Source organism: Oncorhynchus nerka, linkage group LG18, assembly GCF_034236695.1.
Source record: "Oncorhynchus nerka isolate Pitt River linkage group LG18, Oner_Uvic_2.0, whole genome shotgun sequence".
Lineage (NCBI taxonomy): Eukaryota > Metazoa > Chordata > Actinopteri > Salmoniformes > Salmonidae > Oncorhynchus > Oncorhynchus nerka.
Window position 1 is genome coordinate 17193205 of NC_088413.1, and position 24000 is coordinate 17217204.

At 43.3% G+C, this 24000-nt stretch overlaps 2 protein-coding genes across 2 annotated transcripts in view; both read left to right on the plus strand.

The window, feature by feature from the left end:
• LOC115128011 (neuronal acetylcholine receptor subunit alpha-3-like) overlaps nt 1-4247 on the plus strand; it is a 41500-nt gene extending 37253 nt beyond the window's left edge. The window contains exons 9-10 of the mRNA XM_065003586.1: nt 1439-1702; nt 3063-4247. Of these exons, the coding sequence (XP_064859658.1) occupies nt 1439-1702; nt 3063-3188 (390 nt within the window). The 3' untranslated portion in view covers nt 3189-4247. The remainder of the gene's footprint in view (nt 1-1438; nt 1703-3062) is intronic.
• LOC115115415 (up-regulator of cell proliferation-like) overlaps nt 1-24000 on the plus strand; it is a 492735-nt gene that overhangs the window by 229700 nt on the left and 239035 nt on the right. The gene's annotated exons all lie outside the window — the stretch shown is intronic.

Consider the following 24000-nt stretch of genomic DNA (forward strand, 5'->3'; position numbering starts at 1 on the left):
TCTCTGATGTATTCCCATAATGGTAGAGGTTAACATGTGGGGGAGATTAATACACTTTGTTATTCCACCTAGTCTCTGATGTATTCCCATAATGGTAGAGGTTAACATGTGGGGGAGATTAATACACTTTGTTATTCCATCTAGTCTCTGATGTATTCCCATAATGGTAGAGGTTAACATGTGGGGGAGATTAATACACTTTGTTGTTCCACCTAGTCCCTGATGTATTCCCATAATGGTAGAGGTTAACATGTGGGGGAGATTAATACACTTTGTTATTCCACCTAGTCTCTGATGTATTCCCATAATGGTAGAGGTTAACATGTGGGGGAGATTAATACACGTTGTTGTTCCACCTAGTCTCTGATGTATTCCCATAATGGTAGAGGTTAACATGTGGGGGAGATTAATACACTTTGTTGTTCCACCTAGTCTCTGATGTATTCCCATAATGGTAGAGGTTAACATGTGGGGGAGATTAATACACTTTGTTGTTCCACCTAGTCCCTGATGTATTCCCATAATGGTAGAGGTTAACATGTGGGGGAGATTAATACACTTTGTTGTTCCACCTAGTCCCTGATGTATTCCCATAATGGTAGAGGTTAACATGTGGGGGAGATTAATACACTGAGTAAATCTTTAGCCTCTGGATTAGGGTTGCAAATATCTGGTGACTTTCCTGGAGTCAGGATCAAATAAGCAGGACATGCAGGAATCCTTCAACTGGGATTTCTAGAACCCTTATGAATTATATTCTATTCTACTCTATTCTATTCTACTCTATTCTATTCTATTCTACTCTATTCTATTATATTCTACTCCATTCTATTCTACTCTATTCTATTCTATTCTATTCTACTCTATTCTATTATATTCTACTCTATTCTATTCTACTCTATTCTATTCTATTCTACTCTATTCTATTATATTCTACTCTATTCTATTCTACTCTATTCTATTCTACTCTATTCTATTCTATTCTACTATATTCTATTCTATTCTACTCTATTCTATTCTATTCTATTCTACTCTATTCTATTATATTCTACTCTATTCTATTCTACTCTATTCTATTATATATTCTATTCTATTCTATTCTATTCTATTCTATTCTATTCTACTCTATTCTATTCTATTCTATTCTATTCTACTCTATTCTATTATATTCTACTCTATTCTATTCTATTCTATTCTACTCTATTATATTCTACTCTATTCTATTCTATTCTATTCTACTCTATTCTATTCTATTCTATTCTATTCTAGTCTATTCTATTCTATTCTACTCTATTCTATTATATTCTACTCTATTCTATTCTACTCTATTCTATTCTATTCTATTCTACTCTATTCTATTCTATTCTACTCTATTATTTTCCATTCCATTGCATTCTATTCTATTCCATTGCATTCCATTCTCTTCAATTCCCAGCAGGGAGGGAACTGCCTGGAGTTCGGAGACAACAAACTGACTGAGGGAGGATGTGGAGAAAGAGGGGGAAAGAAGTGCCCTTGCCCCTGCCAACATGGGAAGGAGACCCTAGAGACAACAGATCCGGGGAAACTGAGCCGCCAGCTGAGTCCTCAGAGCATCAACACGGTGGTGGCCTTCTCCGTCCTGTCCCCGGAGATTAAACAGGCCATCGAGAGCGTCAAGTACATCGCCGAGAACATGAGGAGCCGCAACAAGGCCAAAGAGGTGAGTGGCAAGCTAGTGTTAGCCTGCAATGGAGAAATGCATTAGGTTTAGCTTAATTAAAACCAACTAGCATTACCTTCAACAAGGCCAAAGAGGTGAGTGGGTGGGCCTGCAAGTTAGCTTTGTTGGAGTTCAATGGAGAAATACAGTAGGTTTAACTTTGGGTAAACACCAACTAACTTTAGCTTTATCAGGCCAAAGAGGTGAGCGACATTTTGTCTGTCATTGAGCACATGCATTTATTCAGAGAACTCTTTCAACGCAGCTAAAAACCAAGGCCAAATAGGTTATAGGGTGGACTTCAATTGGTGTATATGTTAGCTTTGTTAGCGCACAATGGGGAAATAGGTTCAGCTTTGACTAAAAACAAATTGCTTTAGCTTAAAAAAATGCCAAAGAGGTGAGTGGGTGGGCTCGCATTAGCTGCTACTATTAGCTTTATTAGCGTACAATGGAGAAATTGGTTTAACTTTGGCTAATAACAAATATCTTCCACTAATGACAAGGTCAACGATGTGACTGGGTGGGGGCAAGCATTTAGCGTACAGTATATGTTTGCTTCGTTAGCGCACAATATAGAAATAGATTTAATTTAGGCAAACAACAAATAGCTTTTGCTTCGGCTAACAATAAAAATCTTTAGCTTTAACCAAGGCCAAGAAGGTGTGTACAGTTAGCCCATACAAAGCTCTGTTAGCGTACATTGAAGGAATAGTTTTCTCTCGCACTGGGTCTTCATAACAAAGATCATGTTCGCTACTCTGCTTTTTCGGGATGCTCACCCATTGGTTGTTGATACTCCCTTGTTTATAATATCAACCAAGTGGAGCATTGTTGGATGGAACACTGTTTCATATGTCTAATGAGTTTAAAAAGTTATCTCACTGGACAATACAAGATAAAATAGTTATAAGACTTTAGTGAAAAATCCCGTGTTCTTTGTGTTGTCTTCTGAGGTTGGAATCTCCCCTTGGGGGGAAAGCTGTCTTTGATATGTAAAGTACTTCTCTTCTCAATCAGCTTTGTCAGGCTGCCTGTCTGATTGTGTGTGTGTGTGTGTTTGTGTGTGTGTGTGTGTGTGTGTGTGTGTGTGTGTGTGTGTGTGTGTGTGTGTGTGTGTGTGTTTGATTCTGACACTGATGAATACCATTAACATACTAATGTTCTATCTGTCAGTTATAGTAGGGGGATGCTTCCACAAGTAGTCAACTCAGTTTTACCTTTCTTTGTTTCTTCTCATCCTCACTGTTTACCCAACCCTCCTCCTTCCTTCATGGTCCAAAATCATGTCCTTTTCTCCTTTTCATCTCTCTCTCTCCCTCCTCCCTCCTTCATCCCTCCATCCATCCCTCTCTCTCAGGTGGAGGATGATTGGAAGTACGTTGCCATGGTGATAGACAGAATCTTCCTGTGGGTGTTTGTGACAGTGTGCATCCTCGGAACCCTCGGCCTCTTCCTGCAGCCTGTCATTGGCTTCCTGTCATAACCCAGAACCAATAAGGGCTCACTGACACCACCGGCTGCCTCCACGTCTCGACCAGTCACCAATCAGTGTTGTCAGTCCATCGCCACCAAATGGACTTGTTGGCTTTGTGTTGAAAATTCTAAATAAATAAATGACACAATCATACTGTATATATTGTAGACAGCAAGAACCAATCAACAGTCACCAATCGGAGTCAACCGGGTATGAGTTAGAACCAAGAACCAATCAGAGTCGCTGGATGTGAGTCATAACCAATTACCAATCACATAAATCAGGTTTCTGTCGTGAACCAATCCCGGTTATTGTGCTATTGTGTCTTAACCAATCAGAAATCCCGTTCTTGCCGGTCAGGCGATTAGAATCCATCCATGTGATTTAGAACACGACAACGACGCTGTTCTTATCAATGTTCTAGAAGGTATAATTGGCAAGGCCTCTGTAAATACGTGCCGGATTAAATTAGCCTGAACGGTTTCCATCCAGAAATAGCAGCTTCCTCTTCTATACAGGTATTAATTCATCTAAGGGATTTCTATCATCCGATTCCATGACTATTAATTTGTGTTTTTTATTCATTCTTTTTAATTAAATTTCTGGATTCAACGATCTCCTGAAATACAATACGTAGATCATGCATGATGGATTTAGAATGGCTGCTTCCCAATTGGCACCCTATACCTTACATAGTGCATTGCTTTTGACAGAGCCCTGTGGGCAGCACTATGGGCCCTGCTCACAAATAGTGCACTATATAGGGAATAGGGTGCCATTTGGGATGCAGAAAATGGGTGACCAGGGTCTCCGCATCTATATATAATTACCATAAGACAATTCTATAATAATGATAATTATATTACTATACAGTACTGTCAGATTTTAGGATAACAGTTTTTTTTGTATGGTTATTGTCATTAATCCAACGCATTAAGGCTTTTCGTTGTTTGTTTAATTAGCAAGGCACACCTCGCACCCAAGTGACTGTCACTTTGGTACCGATGTCTCCTGCTTTCTGTATAGTATGGATGCACTACTTTATGGATTTGGAATAAATGCAATATTTCTCCCAAAATATGAAAAGCATCTCACTGATCTGTACTGTTTATAGACTGTAGCACTATGGTGTCTGTTTATAGACTGTTGCAGTATGGTGTCTGTTTATATACTGTATCTAGACTGTAGCAGTATGGTGTCTGTTAATAGACTGTAGCTAGACTGTAGCAGTATGGTGTCTGTTAATAGACTGTAGCTAGACTGTAGCAGTATGGTGTCTGTTCATTGACTGTAGCTAGACTGTAGCAATATGGTGTCTGTTTATATACTGTAGCTATACTGTAGAAGTATGGTGTCTGTTTATAGACTGTATCTAGACTGTAGCAGTATGGTGTCTGTTTATAGACTGTATCTAGACTGTAGCAGTATGGTGTCTGTTAATAGACTGTAGCTAGACTGTAGAAGTATGGTGTCTGTTTATAGACTGTATCTAGACTGTAGCAGTATGGTGTCTGTTTATAGACTGTAGCACTATGGTGTCTGTTTATAGACTGTAGCAGTATGGTGTCTGTTAATATACTGTAGCTATACTGTAGAAGTATGGTGTCTGTTTATAGACTGTATCTAGACTGTAGCAGTATGGTGTCTGTTTATAGACTGTAGCACTATGGTGTCTGTTTATAGACTGTAGCAGTATGGTGTCTGTTAATAGACTGTAGCTAGACTGATCCCAGGCCACATAACAGAAACAGAACCCACACCAGTGATCCCAGGCCACATAACAGAAACAGAACCCACACCAGTGATCCCAGGCCACATAACGGAAACAGAACCCACACCAGTGATCCCAGGCCACATAACGGAAACAGAACCCACACCAGTGATCCCAGGCCACATAACGGAAACAGAACCCACACCAGTGAACCCAGGCCACATAACGGAAACAGAACCCACACCAGTGATCCCAGGCCACATAACGGAAACAGAACCCACACCAGTGATCCCAGGACACATAACAGAAACAGAACCCACACCAGTGAACCCAGGCCACATAACGGAAACAGAACCCACACCAGTGATCCCAGGCCACATAACAGAAACAGAACCCACACCAGTGATTCCAGGCCACATAACAGAAACAGAACCCACACCAGTGATCCCAGGCCACATAACGGAAACAGAACCCACACCAGTGAACCCAGGCCACATAACGGAAACAGACCCCACACCAGTGATCCCAGGCCACATAACAGAAACAGAACCCACACCAGTGATCCCAGGCCACATAATGGAAACAGAACCCACACCAGTGATCCCAGGCCACATAATGGAAACAGAACCCACACCAGTGATCCCAGGCCACATAGTGGAAACAGAACCCACACCAGTGATCCCAGACCACATGTGGAAACAGAACCCACACCAGTGATCCCAGGCCACATAACGGAAACAGAACCCACACCAGTGATCCCAGACCACATAATGGAAACAGAACCCACACCAGTGATCCCAGGCCACATAATGGAAACAGAACCCACACCAGTGATCCCAGGCCACATAACGGAAACAGAACCCACACCAGTGATCCCAGACCACATAATGGAAACAGAACCCACACCAGTGATCCCAGGCCACATAATGGAAACAGAACCCACACCAGTGATCCCAGGCCACATAATGGAAACAGAACCCACACCAGTGATCCCAGGCCACATAATGGAAACAGAACCCACACCAGTGATACCAGGCCACATAATGGAAACAGAACCCACACCACTGATCCCCTAACTCTGCTTTAAACATCCACCTTTGAAAACAGCCTTTAGGAGTAAACAAAACGTATCACGTTAAAGCATTGGCCAACCACGTACTACACCAGACCACATAAGGAGCAGTTGGCATTAGCCACACCAGTGATCCCAGGCCACATAACGGAAACAGAACCCACACCAGTGATCCCAGGCCACACCAGACCATTAAGGGAACCCACACCAGTTGGCATTGGCCACACCAGTGACAGGCCACATACACCAGACCCAGTAGTTCCCAGGCATTGGCCACACCAGTGACGCCACATAATGGAAACAGAAGCCACACCAGACCCTTAATGGGGTAGTTGGCATTGGCAGAAGCACCAGTGATCCCAGGCCACATAACGGAAACAGAACCCACACTATACCAGACCCTTAAGGGGTATCCCAGGCCACCACAGAACCCACACCAGTACACCAGACCATTGGAAACAGGGGTAGTTGGCATTGGCCAACCACGTACTACACCAGACCCAGTTACCAGTGATCCCAGGCCACATAATGGGGGTAGTTGGCACATGATGGAACCCAACCAGTGATCCCAGGCCACACCAGACCCACAGAGGTAGTTCCCATTGGCAGAACCCACCAGTGATCCCTACACCAGACCCAGGGGTAGTTGGCATTGGAACCCACACCAACCACGGAAACAGAACCCACACCAGACCCATAAGGACAGAAGTTGGCATTGGCCAGGCCACCACGAACTACACCAGACCCTTAAGGGGTAGTTGGCTTTGAAACAGCCACACCACGTACTCACCAAACCCTTAAGGGGTAGTTGGCTTTGGCCACACCACGTCCCAGACCACACCAAACCCTTACCAGTGGGTAGTTGGCTTTGGCCAACCACGTACTGGAAACAGAACCCACACCAAACCCTTAAGGCCACACCAGTTCCCAGGCCACATTTGGCCAACCACGTGACTAACGGAAACAGAAGCCACACCAGACCCTTAAGGGGTAGTTGGCTTTGGCCAGAACCACGTCCCACTGGAAACAGAACACCAAACCCTTAAGAAAAGGGGTAGTTGGCTTTGGCCAACCACGTGATCCCACCAAACCCACCAGGGGTAGTTGGCATTTGGCCAACCACACCAGTGATCCCAGACCCTTAGAACCCACACCAGTGATCCCAGTTTGAACCCACACCAGTGATTGGCCAACCACGAACTACACCAAACCCTTAAGGGGTAGTTTGCTTGGAAACAGCCAACCACGTACTACACACCAAACCCTAACGGAAAAGGGGTAGTGATGGCTTTGGCCAACCACGTACTACACCAAACCCTTAAGGGGTAGTTGGCTTTGGCCAACCACGTACTACACCAAACCCTTAAGGGGTAGTTGGCTTTGGCCAACCACGTACTACACCAGACCCTTAAGGGGTAGTTGGCTTTGGCCAACCACGTACTACACCAAACCCTTAAGGGGTAGTTGGCATTGGCCAACCACGTACTACACCAGACCCTTAAGGGGTAGTTGGCATTGGCCAACCACGTACTACACCAAACCCTTAAGGGGTAGTTGGCATTGGCCAACCACGTGACTACACCAAACCCTTAAGGGGTAGTTGGCATTGGCCAACCACGTACTACACCAGACCCTTAAGGGGTAGTTGGCATTGGCCAACCACGTACTACACCAAACCCTTAAGGGGTAGTTGGCTTTGGCCAACCACGTACTACACCAAACCCTTAAGGAGTAGTTGGCATTGGCCAACCACGTACTACACCAAACCCTTAAGGGGTAGTTGGCTTTGGCCAACCACGTACTACACCAAACCCTTAAGGGGTAGTTGGCATTGGCCAACCACGTACTACACCAGACCCTTAAGGAGTAGTTGGCTTTGGCCAACCACGTACTACACCAGACCCTTAAGGGGTAGTTGGCTTTGGCCAACCACGTACTACACCAGACCCTTAAGGGGTAGTTGGCTTTGGCCAACCACGTACTACACCAAACCCTTAAGGGGTAGTTGGCATTGGCCAACCACGTACTACACCAAACCCTTAAGGGGTAGTTGGCTTTGGCCAACCACGTACTACACCAAACCCTTAAGGGGTAGTTGGCTTTGGCCAACCACAGACCACTACACCAAACCCTTAAGGGGTAGTTGGCTTTGGCCAACCACGTACTACACCAAACCCTTAAGGGGTAGTTGGCTTTGGCCAACCACGTACTACACCAAACCCTTAAGGGGTAGTTGGCTTTGGCCAACCACGTACTACACCAAACCCTTAAGGGGTAGTTAGCACCAACACACTCCTACACACACAAATAATAAATTAATCATCTTCTTTTGATTGCGCATCCATCTTCAAGAAAATCTATCTCTAAATCAATCCCTACCCCTGACCCCTGACCCCTACACTCTCTTTGATAGCCTCTCACTGTCTGTATTGATTAAGCCAATATGGCGTCTTTGGCAGAGGTCCTCACATTCATTCATAGCCTGGTTCCATATCTGTTTGTGTTGGCCAAACAGCACAAAAAAGATGTTGAACCAGGCTACGAACGCATTGCTTACACTCGTTTCTTTCAGATCAAGCTCTATGCATCCACTATGCACATGTCAGGGGGTCAAAGGGTTACGGTTGATTTGAGATCCGTGCCTCGTGGGGACGGCTGCTGAGATGCTCTGTGGACCAGTCCCCTATTTCATCCCTTTTCTTCCTCTCCTTTCCGTCTTCCTTCCTTCCCTCCGTTGGAGCTGTCAGAGCTCATCACTCCGTCCTCCTCGTGTCCCTGTATGGTGAAGGCCTATTGGGTACATGGAAGTACACACAAACACACACACCGTGAGACCCAGAAGATCACAGTCAGTTTTACTCACTTGGTAATGTAATCTTCTAGGCCAGCTCATTGTGCCATGGAGGTTTTAGCCCAGAGGACAGAGACACTGGGGAGGACAGGGTGTGTGTGTGTGTGTGTGTGTGTGTGTGTGTGTGTGTGTGTGTGTGTGTGTGTGTGTGTGTGTGTGTGTGTGTGTGTGTGTGTGTGTGTGTGTGTGTGTGTGTGTGTGTGTGTGTGTGTGTGTGTGTGTGTGTGTGTGTGTAGCCTAGTGCCACATGGACACAGTTAATAAGGGCTGAATAAAAGGCAAGTGGAGACGATGGGCCTGACTGGGTGAACAGAACTGTTACAGTCACGGTCGGCTGAGCGGACACACACACACACACACACACACACACACACACACACTGTTATGGAAGTAGTCTTTGGTTTAAGGGCTTCGGAAGTCTCACTGGAGTTATTTCTGCTATGGACAGAGGGATAGAGAGAGGGATAGAGAGAGGGGTAGAGAGAGGTAGAGAGAGGTAGAGAGGGGTAGAGAGAGAGGTAGAGAGGGGTAGAGAGAGAGGTAGAGAGAGAGAGAGGTAGAGAGAGAGAGGTAGAGAGAGAGACGTAGAGGTAGAGAGAGGGAGCCTTGGTTAGGTAGTGCAGTATATATGTGGCCCAAGTGGGTATGCTATACAGCAGGTGGGGAGAGACAGAGAGGGTGGAGGAGGAGGAGGCTTGGCTTGACGCGCTGGCCATCTTGTTGTTTAAACATGAATAATCAGGCCCACAGAAGTAAGCCTACGGAGGAGCGGCTTCTATGATGGAACTGTGAATGTCTTTGTACTTCAGAGAGTTGGCTTAACGTTGGACCAGCGCCAGCTAACTAACAAGTTTGTGTGTCCAGAGCGGCACCAAAATGAAAACACGTCTTACCTCTTTGTAGTTAATGAATGCAATGTGAAACGTGATAACTACAGTACCCTTTACATTGAAAAAATGAATCCATTCTTCACTAATTTAACATCTCTCTCCCTAATTTCTGAATCACACAAGTAACATCAGTAGGCTACAGGAGACTATGCTTCAGAGAGGGGAGGGGCTACAGGAGACTATGTTGGAGGGGTGCGGGGCAGCAGGAGACTATACTTCAGAGAGGAGAGGGGCTACAGTAGACTATGCCTTGGAAGGGGGAGGGGTTACAGTAGACTATGTCTCGGAAGGGCGTGGGGCTACAGTAGACTATGCCTCGGAGGGGGGAGGGGCTACAGTAGACTATGCTTCGGGGGGATATGCTTCGGGGAGGAGGGCTACTATGCTACTATACAGGACAACAAAAAAATCACCGAACGTAAAGGACATTGGAGAAGGAAAGGGAGGAGGTAGAAATTATATTAGAGAAGGAAAGGGAGGAGGTAGTAGAAAGGGGATATAGAAGGAAAGGGAGGAGGTAGTAGAAAGGGTATATAGAAGGAAAGGGAGGAGGTTGTAGAAAGGATATAGAAGGAAAGGGAGGAGGTAGTAGAAAGGGTATAGAAGGTCAAGGGAGGAGGTAGTAGAAAGGATATAGAAGGAAAGGGAGGAGGTAGTAGAAAGGGTATAGAAGGAAAGGGAGGAGGTAGTAGAAAGGGTATATAGAAGGAAAGGGAGGAGGTAGTAGAAAGGGTATATAGAAGGAAAGGGAGGAGGTAGTAGAAAGGGTATAGAAGGAAAGGGAGAAGGTAGTAGAAAGGGTATAGAAGGAAAGGGAGGAGGTAGTAGAAAGGGTATAGAAGGAAAGGGAGAAGGTAGTAGAAAGCGTATAGAAGGAAAGGGAGAAGGTAGTATAAAGGGTATAGAAGGAAAGGGAGGAGGTAGTAGAAAGGGTATAGAAGGAAAGGGAGGAGGTAGTAGAAAGGGTATAGAAGGAAAGGGAGGAGGTAGTAGAAAGGGTATAGAAGGAAAGGGAGGAGGTAGTGTAAAGGGTATAGAAGGAAAGGGAGGAGGTTGTAGAAAGGGTATAGAAGGAAAGGGAGGAGGTAGTAGAAAGGGTATAGAAGGAAAGGGAGGAGGTAGTAGAAAGGGTATAGAAGGAAAGGGAGGAGGTAGTAGAAAGGGTATAGAAGGAAAGGGAGGAGGTAGTAGAAAGGGTATATAGAAGGAAAGGGAGGAGGTTGTAGAAAGGGTATAGAAGGAAAGGGAGGAGGTTGTAGGAAGGGTATAGAAGGAAAGGGAGGAGGTAGTAGAAAGGGTATAGAAGGAAAGGGAGGAGGTAGGAGAAAGTGTATAGAAGGAAAGGGCGTACAATATAAGAAGAGTTAGGGGGAGGACAGCTTTGACTCTCGTCTTTCTCTTTCTCTTTCACTGTGCGTGTGTGCGTGTGTGCGTGTGTGCGTGTGTGTGCGTGTGTGCGTGTGTGTGTGTGTGTGTGTGTGTGTGTTTTCATAAGTACCCCTAGTAAATGTAGGATGCAGTGACTGTGACAAAACAAGATAATCACATTGCATAGGGCTTAATAAAAAGCCAGGGAATGAAGCAACCTGAACAACAACATCAAGGGTTCCGTGTAATAATCCCACTTATAGTCATAGCGGTGGAGGTCGCTGCCGTTTCAGATGAGGGAGGATGATTTTTTTTTTTTAATGAGCATGGCCTTATTTCTATTACATCATGATGGATGACTGTCATTCATATTCCATTCACACAGTTCAATGTAACAGTGATAGGTTCAGGCTACTACAGGATGCTCTAATGTTCCCTGTACCCATCGTGAGGTTGATACAACCTAGCCTATGAATGACAGTTTACAACATGCAGTACTGGCCCGTCATTGGACACTGTGCTATCTAACCTCCAAACGAGCTTCAATGCCATACAACACTCCTTCCGTGGCCTCCAACTGCTCTTAAACGCTAGTAAAACCAAATGCATGCTTTTCAACCGTTTGCTGCCTGAAACCGCACGCCTGACTAGCATCACCACCCTGGATTGTTCCGACCTAGAATATGTGGACATCTATAAGTACCTAGGTATCTGGCTAGACTGTAAACTCTCCTTCCAGACTCATATCAAACATCTCCAATCGAAAATCAAATCTAGAGTCGGCTTTTTATTCCGCAACAAAGCCTCCTTCACTCACACACTCAAAATTGCTTCCAACACTCTACTCAGCAAACTGGATGCAGTTTATCACAGTGCCATCCGTTTTGTTACTAAAGCACCTTACACCACCCACCACTGCGACCTGTATGCTCTAGTCGGCTGGCCCTCGCTACATATTCGTCGCCAGACCCACTGGCTCCAGGTCATCTACAAGTTCATGCTAGGTAAAGCTCCGCCTTATCTCAGTTCACTGGTCACGATGGCAACACCCAAGGGAGGAGGTAGTACGCGCTCCAGCAGGTGTATCTCACTGATCATCCCTAAAGCCAACACCTCATTTGGTCGCCTTTCGTTTCAGTTCTCTGCTGCCTGTGACTGGAACGAATTGCAAAAATCGCTGAAACATCTGTTATCTGAGCAGCTAACCGATCGCTGCAGCTGTACATAGTCTATCGGTAAATAGCCCACCCATTTTTACCTACCTCATCCCCATACTGTTTTTATTTATTTACTTTTCTGCTCTTTTGCACACCAATATCTCTACATACATACAAACAGAGTTTTCATTCATAGCAGCTACATACAAACAGAGTTAACGTTAATAGCAGCTACATACAAACAGAGTTTTCATTCATAGCAGCTACATACAAACAGAGTTTTCATTCATAGCAGCTACATACAAACAGAGTTTTCATTCATAGCAGCTACATACAGAGTTTTCATTCATAGCAGCTACATACAAACAGAGTTTTCATTCATAGCAGCTACATACAAACAGAGTTTTCATTCATAGTAGCTACATACAAACAGAGTTAACGTTAATAATAGCTACATACAAACAGAGTTTTCATTCATAGCAGCTACATACAAACAGAGTTTTCATTCATAGCAGCCACATACAAACAGAGTTTTCATTCATAGCAGCTACATACAAACAGAGTTTTCATTCATAGCAGCCACATACAAACAGAGTTTTCTTGCATAGCAGCCACATACAAACAGCTCATTGCATCTACTGTATCTACGCTTTCTCCTCCTCTCACCTTTTCCCTTCTCTTGTGGACTCCTGTGGACAACACATTAGCTGTCTGTGACCAGGCGAAAAAAACCTTTCCATGCCAAACATTCATATCATGACCGCTTACCGCTACACACAGCCTACATCGTTGTCACGTCATAGTCGACATAGCTACTAGAACTAACGTGTTAGTAAACCTGCTACAATTCATGCAGTACAGTGTACAGTCAGTAAGCAGTTACACTTGTGGGCCCCGTTGGATATATAATTAATAAAACCAAAAGCTTAACTTGACTTGGAAGAGTTCCAGTGTGGGATATCCATAGCCAGTTAACTAACATAGCATCCCTCTCTGTTTGAGCCAGGTGTTTGAGTAGACTGAACTAGCTAGCTAAGTAAGTGAACGTGAAAAAAATATATCCCACAAAATATAGCTCTCTCTCTCTCTCTCCATCTCTCTCTCTCTCTCTCTCTCTCCATATCTCTCTCTCTCTCTATCTCATCTCTCTCTCTCTCCCTCTCTCTCTCACTCTCTCTCTCCATATCTCTCTCTCTCTCTATCTCATCTCTCTCTCTCTCTCCATCTCTCTCTTTCTCGCTCTCTCTCTCTCCGTCTCTCTCTCTCTCTCTCCATCTCTCTCTCTCTCTCTCTCTCTCTCTCTCTCTCTCTCTCTCTCTCCATCTCTCTCTCTCTCTCTCTCTCTCTCTTCTTGTCCTTAATTTTGGAAATACATTGTTCAAAACTGTTCAACTATTGTCTTTCTCTGACATGTTATGCACTGCAGTGCTGGCTATCTGTAGCTTATACTTTCAGTACTTTCTACTTTCAGATTAATTATCTGATCCTTTGATTGAGTGGACGACAGGTCAGTTCATGCTGCAAGAGCTCTGATAGGTTGGAGGATGTCCTCCGGAAGTTGTCATAATTACTGTGTAAGTCTAAGGAAGGGGGTCAGAACCATGAGCCTCCTAGTTTTTGTATTGAAGTCAATGTACCCAGAGGAGGATGGAGGCTAGCTGTCCTCCGGCTACACTATGGTGCTACTCTTCAGAGTGATGTTGAGGCTACTGTAGACCTTCATTGTAAAATAGTGTGTTTTAATCAATTATTTGGGTAAGTGAATATATTTACTATCGTTTCATCTAAAAAGGATCACTTTTTTAATGTTTCACTATTTTCATTTTTATGAAATTCACTGAGGAGGATGGTCCTCCGCTTCCTCCTCTAAGGAGCCCCCACTGATTTATGGTGATAAATAATCATATTTTGCTGTGGAACGTTTGTTGGCAAGCTGCTGAAGTGAAGATAATGTAGAGGGAGAATTCTTTCTTTTGTTGTAAATAAATGGGAGGAATGAATGCAATGAATAAAGTGTCTGAGAAGGGAAGGAAAAGTACGCTGTTGGTAATGTGGAAAACACAAGACACACACACACACACACACACACACATGAACACATGAACCCTGTGGAGAGAGAACACACTTCACACAGATTAGAGAGGAGAGAGGGATAAAAGAAGGTAAATATTCAAACTAATCTCTTCTTCAGGGGAATGTCAAATTACTCCCCAGGACTCTCTTCTCTCTTCTTTCCTACGGTGGAGCATTTCTCTAGGGTGGTGTGTGTGTGTGTGTGTGTGTGTGTGTGTGTGTGTGTGTGTGTGTGTGTGTGTGTGTGTGTGTGTGTGTGTGTGTGTGTGTGTGTGTGTGTGTGTGTGTGTGTGTGTGTGATTATACTTCCATGTGACTTCTGATTGCTCATGTGGATTCCAAAGTGCAGTGTTTGACTTGAGGCCTGTAGTTTTTCTTCGTCACAACAGCGGTGACCTTGACTCACTGACACTGTATAGAAGTGAAGCTACGGTGCAAATGGACCCATTCATTATTCAACACTCTGAATCTTTTACTGTGTTCCCAGTCCACTTGTCTGGCTGTGCCACACACACACACACACACACACACACACAGACACGAGGAAAACATCAGAAACAGGCTTCCTGTATGGTGACATCTCAAATCCCCATAACACCTTCCCTCTCCAAGACTTTCTGAGGATTTCAGACTTTTCCTGAGAGAGAGAGAGAGAGAGAGAGAGAGAGAGAGAGAGAGAGAGAGAGAGAGATCCGTGAGGGCGTTCCATTAGCACCCAGTACAACACCTACCTCATCTGTTCCTTCGTCTCTGGTCCACATGGGTGTAGGCTCTAAGAATGCACTTGTATGTCTATTAACTAAGGGGGTGTGTATGCCCATAGGTGAGTGTGTGTGTGTAATGTAATTGCTATCACTAGGGCCCAGTGAAGTGTTACTAACCAGGAGGAGTCTCTCTCTCTCAATAATAGATGGTTTTGTGAAGACACTACGGTACCACTACAACTACTTGGCCTATTTAACTTCCACAGATTTTCTTCCAACATAGTGCTTTAGTAGGTCATAGCAAGACAGCACATGGCATGTTCAGTATTTCCATATGTTAAGGTTAACCTTTGACCTTGTGAAGAGAGAAGACCTGGCATCTTTGTTTTCTTTTGGAATCTACGTGTTTATTTAAGGCTCAATTCTGTCAAACCTGCTACATTACATTTACACATTTAGCTATTTTTCTTTCAGTAAAATATAATCACAGACTTTCTCTCTTGGGTACCGTCTAAAGACTACTACTCCAAATATAATCACAGACTTTCTCTCTTGGGTACCGTCTAAAGACTACTACTCCAAAATATAATCTAAAGACAAATTAATCAGACTCTCTTGGGTACCGTCTAAAGACTACTACTCCAAATATAATCACAGACTTTCTCTCTTGGGTACCGTCTAAAGACTACTACTCCAAATATAATCACAGACTTTCTCTCTTGGGTACCGTCTAAAGACTACTACTCCAAATATAATCACAGACTTTCTCTCTTGGGTACCGTCTAAAGACTACTACTCCAAATATAATCACAGACTTTCTCTCTTGGGTACCGTCTAAAGACTACTACTCCAAATATAATCACAGACTTTCTCTCTTGGGTACCGTCTAAAGACTACTACTCCAAATATAATCACAGACTTTCTCTCTTGGGTACCGTCGAAAGACTACTACTGATCTCTCTAACTGAAATGGATGTCAGTGTGCTGCTAGTAGTTTAGCTTCCGCCATGGTCCCTGTCCCTGTCCCCGTCCCCGTCCCTGTCCCTGTCCCTGTCCCCGTCCCCGTCCCTGTCCCCGTCCCTGTCCCTGTCCTTATCCCTGTCCCTGTCCTTGTCCTTGTCCCTGTCCCCCAAAGTTACCCCCAAAAGGCACAACTCAAACACATGACGATTAAAGTTACTCCCCAAAAGGCACAACTCAAACACATGACGATTAAAGTTACCCCCAAAAGGCACAACTCAAACACATTACGATTAAAGTTACCCCCAAAAGGCACAACTCAAACACATGACGATTAAAGTTACCCCCAAAAGGCACAACTCAAACACATTACGATTAAAGTTACCCCCAAAAGGCACAACTCAAACACATTACGATTAAAGTTACCCCCAAAAGGCACAAGTCAAACACATGACGATTAAAGTTACCCCCAAAAAGGCACAACTCAAACACATGACGATTATAGTTACCCCCAAAAAGGCACAACTCAAACACATGACGATTATAGTTACCCCCAAAAAGGCACAACTCAAACACATGACGATTAAAGTTACCCCCAAAAAGGCACAACTCAAACACATGACGATTATAGTTACCCCCAAAAAGGCACAACTCAAACACATGACGATTAAAGTTACCCCCAAAAAGGCACAACTCAAACACATGACGATTAAAGTTACCCCCAAAAGGCACAACTCAAACACATGACGATTAAAGTTACCCCCAAAAGGCACAACTCAAACACATGACGATTAAAGTTACCCCCAAAAGGCACAACTCAAACACATGACGATTAAAGTTACCCCCAAAAGGCACAACTCAAACACATGACGATTAAAGTTACCCCAAAAGGCACAACTCAAACACATGACGATTAAAGTTACCCCCAAAAGGCACAACTCAAACACATGACGATTAAAGTTACCCCAAAAGGCACAACTCAAACACATGACGATTAAAGTTACCCCCAAAAGGCACAACTCAAACACATGACGATTAAAGTTACCCCCAAAAGGCACAACTCAAACACATGACGATTAAAGTTACCCCCAAAAGGCACAACTCAAACACATGACGATTAAAGTTACCCCAAAAGGCACAACTCAAACACATGACGATTAAAGTTACCCCAAAAGGCACAACTCAAACACATGACGATTAAAGTTACCCCCAAAAGGCACAACTCAAACACATGACGATTAAAGTTACCCCCAAAAGGCACAACTCAAACACATGACGATTAAAGTTACCCCCAAAAGGCACAACTCAAACACATGATGATTAAAGTTACTCCCCCAAAAGGCACAAGTCAAACACATGACGATTATAGTTACCCCCAAAAGGCACAACTCAAACACATGACGATTAAAGTTACTCCCCCAAAAGGCACAAGTCAAACACATGACGATTATAGTTACCCCCAAAAGGCACAACTCAAACACATGATGATTAAAGTTACTCCCCCAAAAGGCACAAGTCAAACACATGACGATTATAGTTACCCCCAAAAGGCACAACTCAAACACATGACGATTAAAGTTACCCCCCAAAAGGCACAACTCAAACACATGACGATTAAAGTTACCCCCCAAAAAGCACAACTCAAAATAAGCCATCATACTGTATTTCTATCCATTATAAAAGGTTAACATGAGTTTGCCGTCCATAATTCTGACACATCAACAGATCAAAAGGATGGAGCAACGTGAACATCTATCTGAGCTCTGCCCCGTTCATTCTATCACACATTTAATGATGACTAACTTCCTGAAACCTCTCGGAACCCTTTTCCTGTTAATCCTCCCCTCGTTAGAACCCTCGTTAAGAGCGAGAGCCAGAGAGAGAAGGAGTGGTCGTGATAATTAGTAACCATTGTTGGCACAGCAGGCTTTAGTTTTACTCCCCCCCCCATCTGTACACTGTCAGTTTCCACTCGCTTATGTCAGTTAGTGTTTGTAACGTATACACTGGTAGTCAGACAGCCGTTAGTCAGACAGCCGGTAGTCAGACAGCCGGTAGTCAGGCAGCCGGTAGTCAGGCAGCCGGTAGTCAGGCAGCCGGTAGTTAGACAGCCGGTACAGAAGGTGAGTTTTAATGCTGAACAGATACAAAGGAACAAACATGGAAAGCGAACTGAAAGTGAGAGAAAAAACAATAACACCTCAAGACAACAGAGGGCTAAATAAAGGAGAAGTAATCAGGGAAGTGATGAAGTCCAGGTGTGCCTAATGATGAGACGCAGGGGTGCGTAATGAAGGTTGCCAGAGGTGAGTAATGAGGGTTGCCAGATGTGCGTAATGAAGGTTGCCAGGTGTGTGTAACGAGGGTTGCCAGGTGTGTGTAATGAGGGTTGCCAGATGTGCAAAATGAAGGTTGCCAGGTGTGAGTAATGAAGAAGGCCAGGTGTGCGTAATGAAGGTTGCCAGGTGTGGGTAATGATGGGTTGCCAGGTGTGAGTAATGAGGGTTGCCAAATGTGTGTAATGAGGGTTGCCAGGTGTGAGTAATGAGGGTTGCCAAATGTGCGTAATGAAGGTTGCCAGGTGTGGGTAATGAAGGTTGCCAGATGTGCGTAATGAAGGTTGCCAGGTGTGGTTAATGAAGGTTGCCAGATGTGCGTAATGAAGGTTGCCAGGTGTGAGTAATGAGGGTTGCCAAATGTGCGTAATGAAGGTTGCCATGTGTGAGTAATGAGGGTTGCCAGGTGTGGGTAATGAGGGTTGCCAGGTGTGGGTAATGAGGGTTACCAGGTGTGAGTAATGATGGGTTGCCAGGTGTGAGTAATGATGGGTTGCCAGGTGGGAGTAATGAGGGTTGCCAGGTGTGGGTAATGATGGGTTGCCAGGACCGGTGGTTAGTAGACTGGCGACGTCGCACACCGGAGAGGGGGAGCAGGAGTAGACGTGACAGTCTTATTGTGAATTAAACTGCTTTAACGTACTCAATCAAAGCAGTGGAGGTGACTGAGGAATGGTTTTTACATTAAAATGACTGTACACTATCAGTTTCCACTAGCTAAAGGCAGTTTGTCTTATTGTGAATGAAACTGCTTTACTGTACTGGTTCAAAGCAATGGAGGTGACTGGGGAATGTTTTGACACAAAATGGCTGCAGTGCTTACATCACAAACCCAGCTGCTACCTCGAAAAACGTAATTAGCTAAATGTTAAAGCAAAAGCCTGCTCACCCAATAGCTCTCTAGGAGGAGGGTGGGCAGAACCTTGTGTAGCTGAATCATCTGTGTTAGTGCATGGCTGGAGTAAAAGCCTGCTCACCTACTGTAGTAGCTCCAGGCCTGCCGTGTAGCATGTGTGGAGGAGTGATATTTGTATGGCTACAGAATGTTGAGTTCCTATCAACTGTCTTGTACAGCTTCACAGCTCCACCACCCTGAGAATAGGAGAGCTGCTTCAAACACCACCACCACTCTCTAACCCCTACACACCGCTTCCTGGGTGGAAATAAAGATGTGTGTGTACATCCATCTCTCTCTGTGTGGGTGTGTTAAACGGAGTGTACAGCTTTGTGTGTGTGTGTGTGTGTGTGTGTGTGTGTGTGTGTGTGTGTGTGTGTGTGTGTGTGTGTGTGTGTGTGTGTGTGTGTGTGTGTGTGTGTGTGTGTGTGTGTGTGTGTGTGTGTGTGTGTGTGTGTGTGTGTGTGTACATCCATCTCTCTCTCTGTGTGGGTGTGTTAAGCGAAGTGTACAGCGCGTGTGTGTGTGTTTGTGTGTGTGTGTGTGTGTGTGTGTGTGTGTGTGTGTGTGTGTGTGTGTGTACATCCATCTCTCTCTCTGTGTGGGTGTGTTAAGCGAAGTGTACAGCGTGTGTGTGTGTGTGTGTGTGTACATCCATCTCTCTCTCTTTGTGTGGGTGTGTTAAGCGAAGTGTACAGCGTGTGTGTGTGTGTGTCTGTGTGTGTGTGTGTGTGTGTGTGTGTGTGTGTGTGTGTGTGTGTGTGAGGTGCAGGGAACTTGTCTTTGTGATTCAGGCCCTGTCTAAATCCAGATAGTTTCTTTGTGACAGCTTCAATGAGAGAAGAACAGGGGAAGAGAAGGCTCAAAGAGACAAACTTACATAACAGCAGAAACAGTAGACTCCTGACCTCACATAGTGCCCACCTTGCAGCAAGCATCACCGTATTACAGTTGTAGTGTTATAACCCTACTGTCGTATTGTAATGTTGGAGAAGAATTTACGCCTAAATGTCTAATAAAGATCCATTCTATTCTTTGAAGCCAAGATGATATCAATAGTTGTCAATTCAAACATTCCCCATATAACAATTGCATGAAAACCTAATGACAACTGTCTCGACAGTATGAGACAGTCTGTTTTTCGTCTGTAATTGTCATGAGCTACACATGTGACTTACACATATGGAATGATGCTTATGGATTGACAGCTACATTAATTACATTAACACTATCACACAAACATAGTATGGTTTCAAACGACAGTTTAATCACGACGAACTGACAGACATGTTAGATACTGACAATATGAGAATGTTTCTATGTTAAATCTCATTGTGTTCTGGGGACAGCCCACTCTCCTCCATCTCCCTCCCTCCACCACCTCTCCATATCCCCTCACTCTCCCTCTCTCTACCTTCCCTGCCCTCTCACTCCATCCTTCCATTCCATCCCTTCCTTCCCTCATCTACATCCCTCTCTCTCCCTCTACCACCTCTCCATATCCCCTTTTCTCTCTCTCTCTCTCTCTATCTCTCTCTCTCTCTCTCTCTCTCTCTCTCTCTCCCTCCCTCTACCACCTCTCCATATCCCTTTCTCTCTCTCTCCCTCTCTCTACCATCCACCCCCTCTCTCTCTCCTCCCTCCCTCTCTCTCCCTCCCTTTCTCTCCCTCTCTCTACCATCCACCCCCCCTCTCTCTCCCTCCCTCTCTTGTTTCCATCCCTTCCTTCCCTAGTCTACATCTCCCTCTCTCTCCCTCATCTACATCTCTCTACCTCGTCTACATCTCCCTCTCTCTCCCTGTCTGTCCCTCTCTTTCTCCCTGTCTGTCCCTCTTGCCCCTCAGCATGTGCTGGTCAGCAGGCCTGCCAGTATTCCTTCCTTTCTGAATCATTAGTTATCAACCGGTTCCAGTCGGAACGTCTATTGGAAAGCTGGGAACGCCGGAGTGCACGCAGCTGCTCCCGGGATCCCAACTGGGGCGGAAAATCACGATCATCACATTGTCATAATCACAGATCTCTATCTATCTATCTAGTTAGCTCTCTCACTCTCTCTCTATTTATATCTCTGTCTCTGTCGCTCTCTATCTATCTATCTAGTTAGCTCTCTCATTCTCTCTCTATTTATATCTCTGTCTCTGTCTCTCTTTCCCTCTTGTCTCTCTCTTTCTTGTCTCTTTCTCTCTTGTCTCTCTCGCTCTCCAACTCCCCACTGCCATAGGGAGAGACAGTGTAGAAGTCTGAGATGGTGCGTTGTGTGTGTCTGTGGTGACGACTGTGTTTGTGAACACACGTGTGTGTCTCTGTAAACGTGTGTGTGCATTCGTGTGTGTGTGTCTGCTAGCTCACTCTCATGCATGTGTGTGTGCGTGTGTGTGTGTGTGTGTGTGTGTGTGTGTGTGTGTGTGTGTGTGTGTGTGTGTGTGTGTGTGTGTGTGTGTGTGTGTGTGTGTGTGTGTGTGTGTAGGCTAGCTCGTTCTCATGCAAATGTGTGTGTGTGTACAGTCAATATTCCCTATTCCCTATATGCAGTATATAACCTACTCCCTACATACAGTATATTCCCTATTCCCCATATACAGTATATTCAATATATACATTATATTCCCTACATACAGAATATTCCCTATTCCCTATATACAGAATATTCCCTATTCCCTATATAGAGTATATTCCCTATGTACAGTATATTCCCTGTTCCCTATATACAGTATATTCAATATATACATTATATTCCCTACATACAGTATATTCCCTATGTACAGTATATTCCCTATTCCCTATATACAGTATTTTCCCTATTCCCTATATACATTATATTCCATATTCCCTATATACAGTATATTCCATATTCCCTATACACATTATATTCCCTATTCAATTTATACAGTATATTCCATATTCCCTATACACATTATATTCCCTATTCAATTTATACAGTATATTCCATATTCCCTATACACATTATATTCCCGATTCCCTATATACTGTATATTCCCTATATAAAGAATATTCCCTATTCCCTATATACAGTATATTCCCTATTCAATTTATACAGTATATTCCATATTCCCTACAAACATTATATTCCCTATTCCCGATATACAGTATATAACCTACTCCCTATATACAGTATATTCAATATTCCCTATTCCCTGTATACAGTATATTCCCTATATAAAGAATATTCCCTATTCCCTATATACAGTATATTCCCTATTCCCTGTATACAGTATATTCCATATTCCCTACAAACATTATATTCCCTATTCCCGATATACAGTATATAACCTACTCCCTATATACAGTATATTCAATATTCCCTATTCCCTGTATACAGTATATTCCCTATTCCCTATATACAGTATATTCCCTATATACAGTATATTCCCTATTCCCTATATACAGTATATTCCCTATATACAGTATATTCCCTGTTCCCTATATGCAGTATATTCCCTATTCAATTTATACATTATATTCCCTATTCCCTATATACACTATATACCCTATATACAGTATATTCCCTATTCCCTATATACATTATATTCCCTATATACAGTATATTCCCTATTCCCTATATACATTATATTCCCTATATACAGTATATTCCCTATTCCCTATATACAGTATATTCAATATATAGAGTACATTCCCTATTCCCTATATACAGTATATTCTTTATTCCCTATATACAGTGTAGTCCCTATATACATTATATTCCCTATCCCCTATATACAGTATATCCCCTATATACAGTATATTCCCTGTTCCCTATATGCAGTATATTCCCTATTCAATTTATACATTATATTCCCTATTCCCTATATACACTATATACCCTATATACAGTATATTCCCTATTCCCTATATACATTATATTCCCTATATACAGTATATTCCCTATTCCCTATATACAGTATATTCAATATATAGAGTACATTCCCTTTTCCCTATATACAGTATATTCTTTATTCCCTATATACAGTGTAGTCCCTATATACATTATATTCCCTATTCCCTATATACAGTATATTCCCTATATACAGTATTTTCCCTATTCCCTATATACAGTATTTTCCCTATTCCCTATATACAGTATATTCCCTATATACATTATATTCCCTATTCCCTATATACATTATATTCCCCATATAAAATATATCCCCTATATACAGTATATTCCCTTTTCCCTATATACAGTATATTCCCCATATACAATATATTCCCTATATACAGTATATTCCCTATCCCCTATATACAGTATATCCCCTATTCCCTATATACATTATATTCCCTATATACAGTATATTCCCTATCCCCTATATACAGTATATTCCCTATTCCCTATATACAGTATATTCCCCATGTACAATATATTCCCTATATACAATATATTCCCTATATGCAGTATATTCCCTATCCCCTATATACAGTATATTCCCTATTCCCTATATACAGTATATTCCCCATATACAATATATTCCCTATATACAGTATATTCCCTATCCCCTATATACAGTATATTCCCTATTCCCTATATACATTATATTCCCTATTCCCTATATACATTATATTCCCTATATACAGTATATTCCCTATCCCCTATATACAGTATATTCCCTATTCCCTATATACAGTATATTCCCCATGTACAATATATTCCTTATATACAGTATATTCCCTATCCCCTATATACAGTATATTCCCTATTCCCTACATACATTATATTCCCTATATACAGTGTATTCCCTATTCCCTATATACAGTATATTCCCCATATACAATATATTCCCTATATAC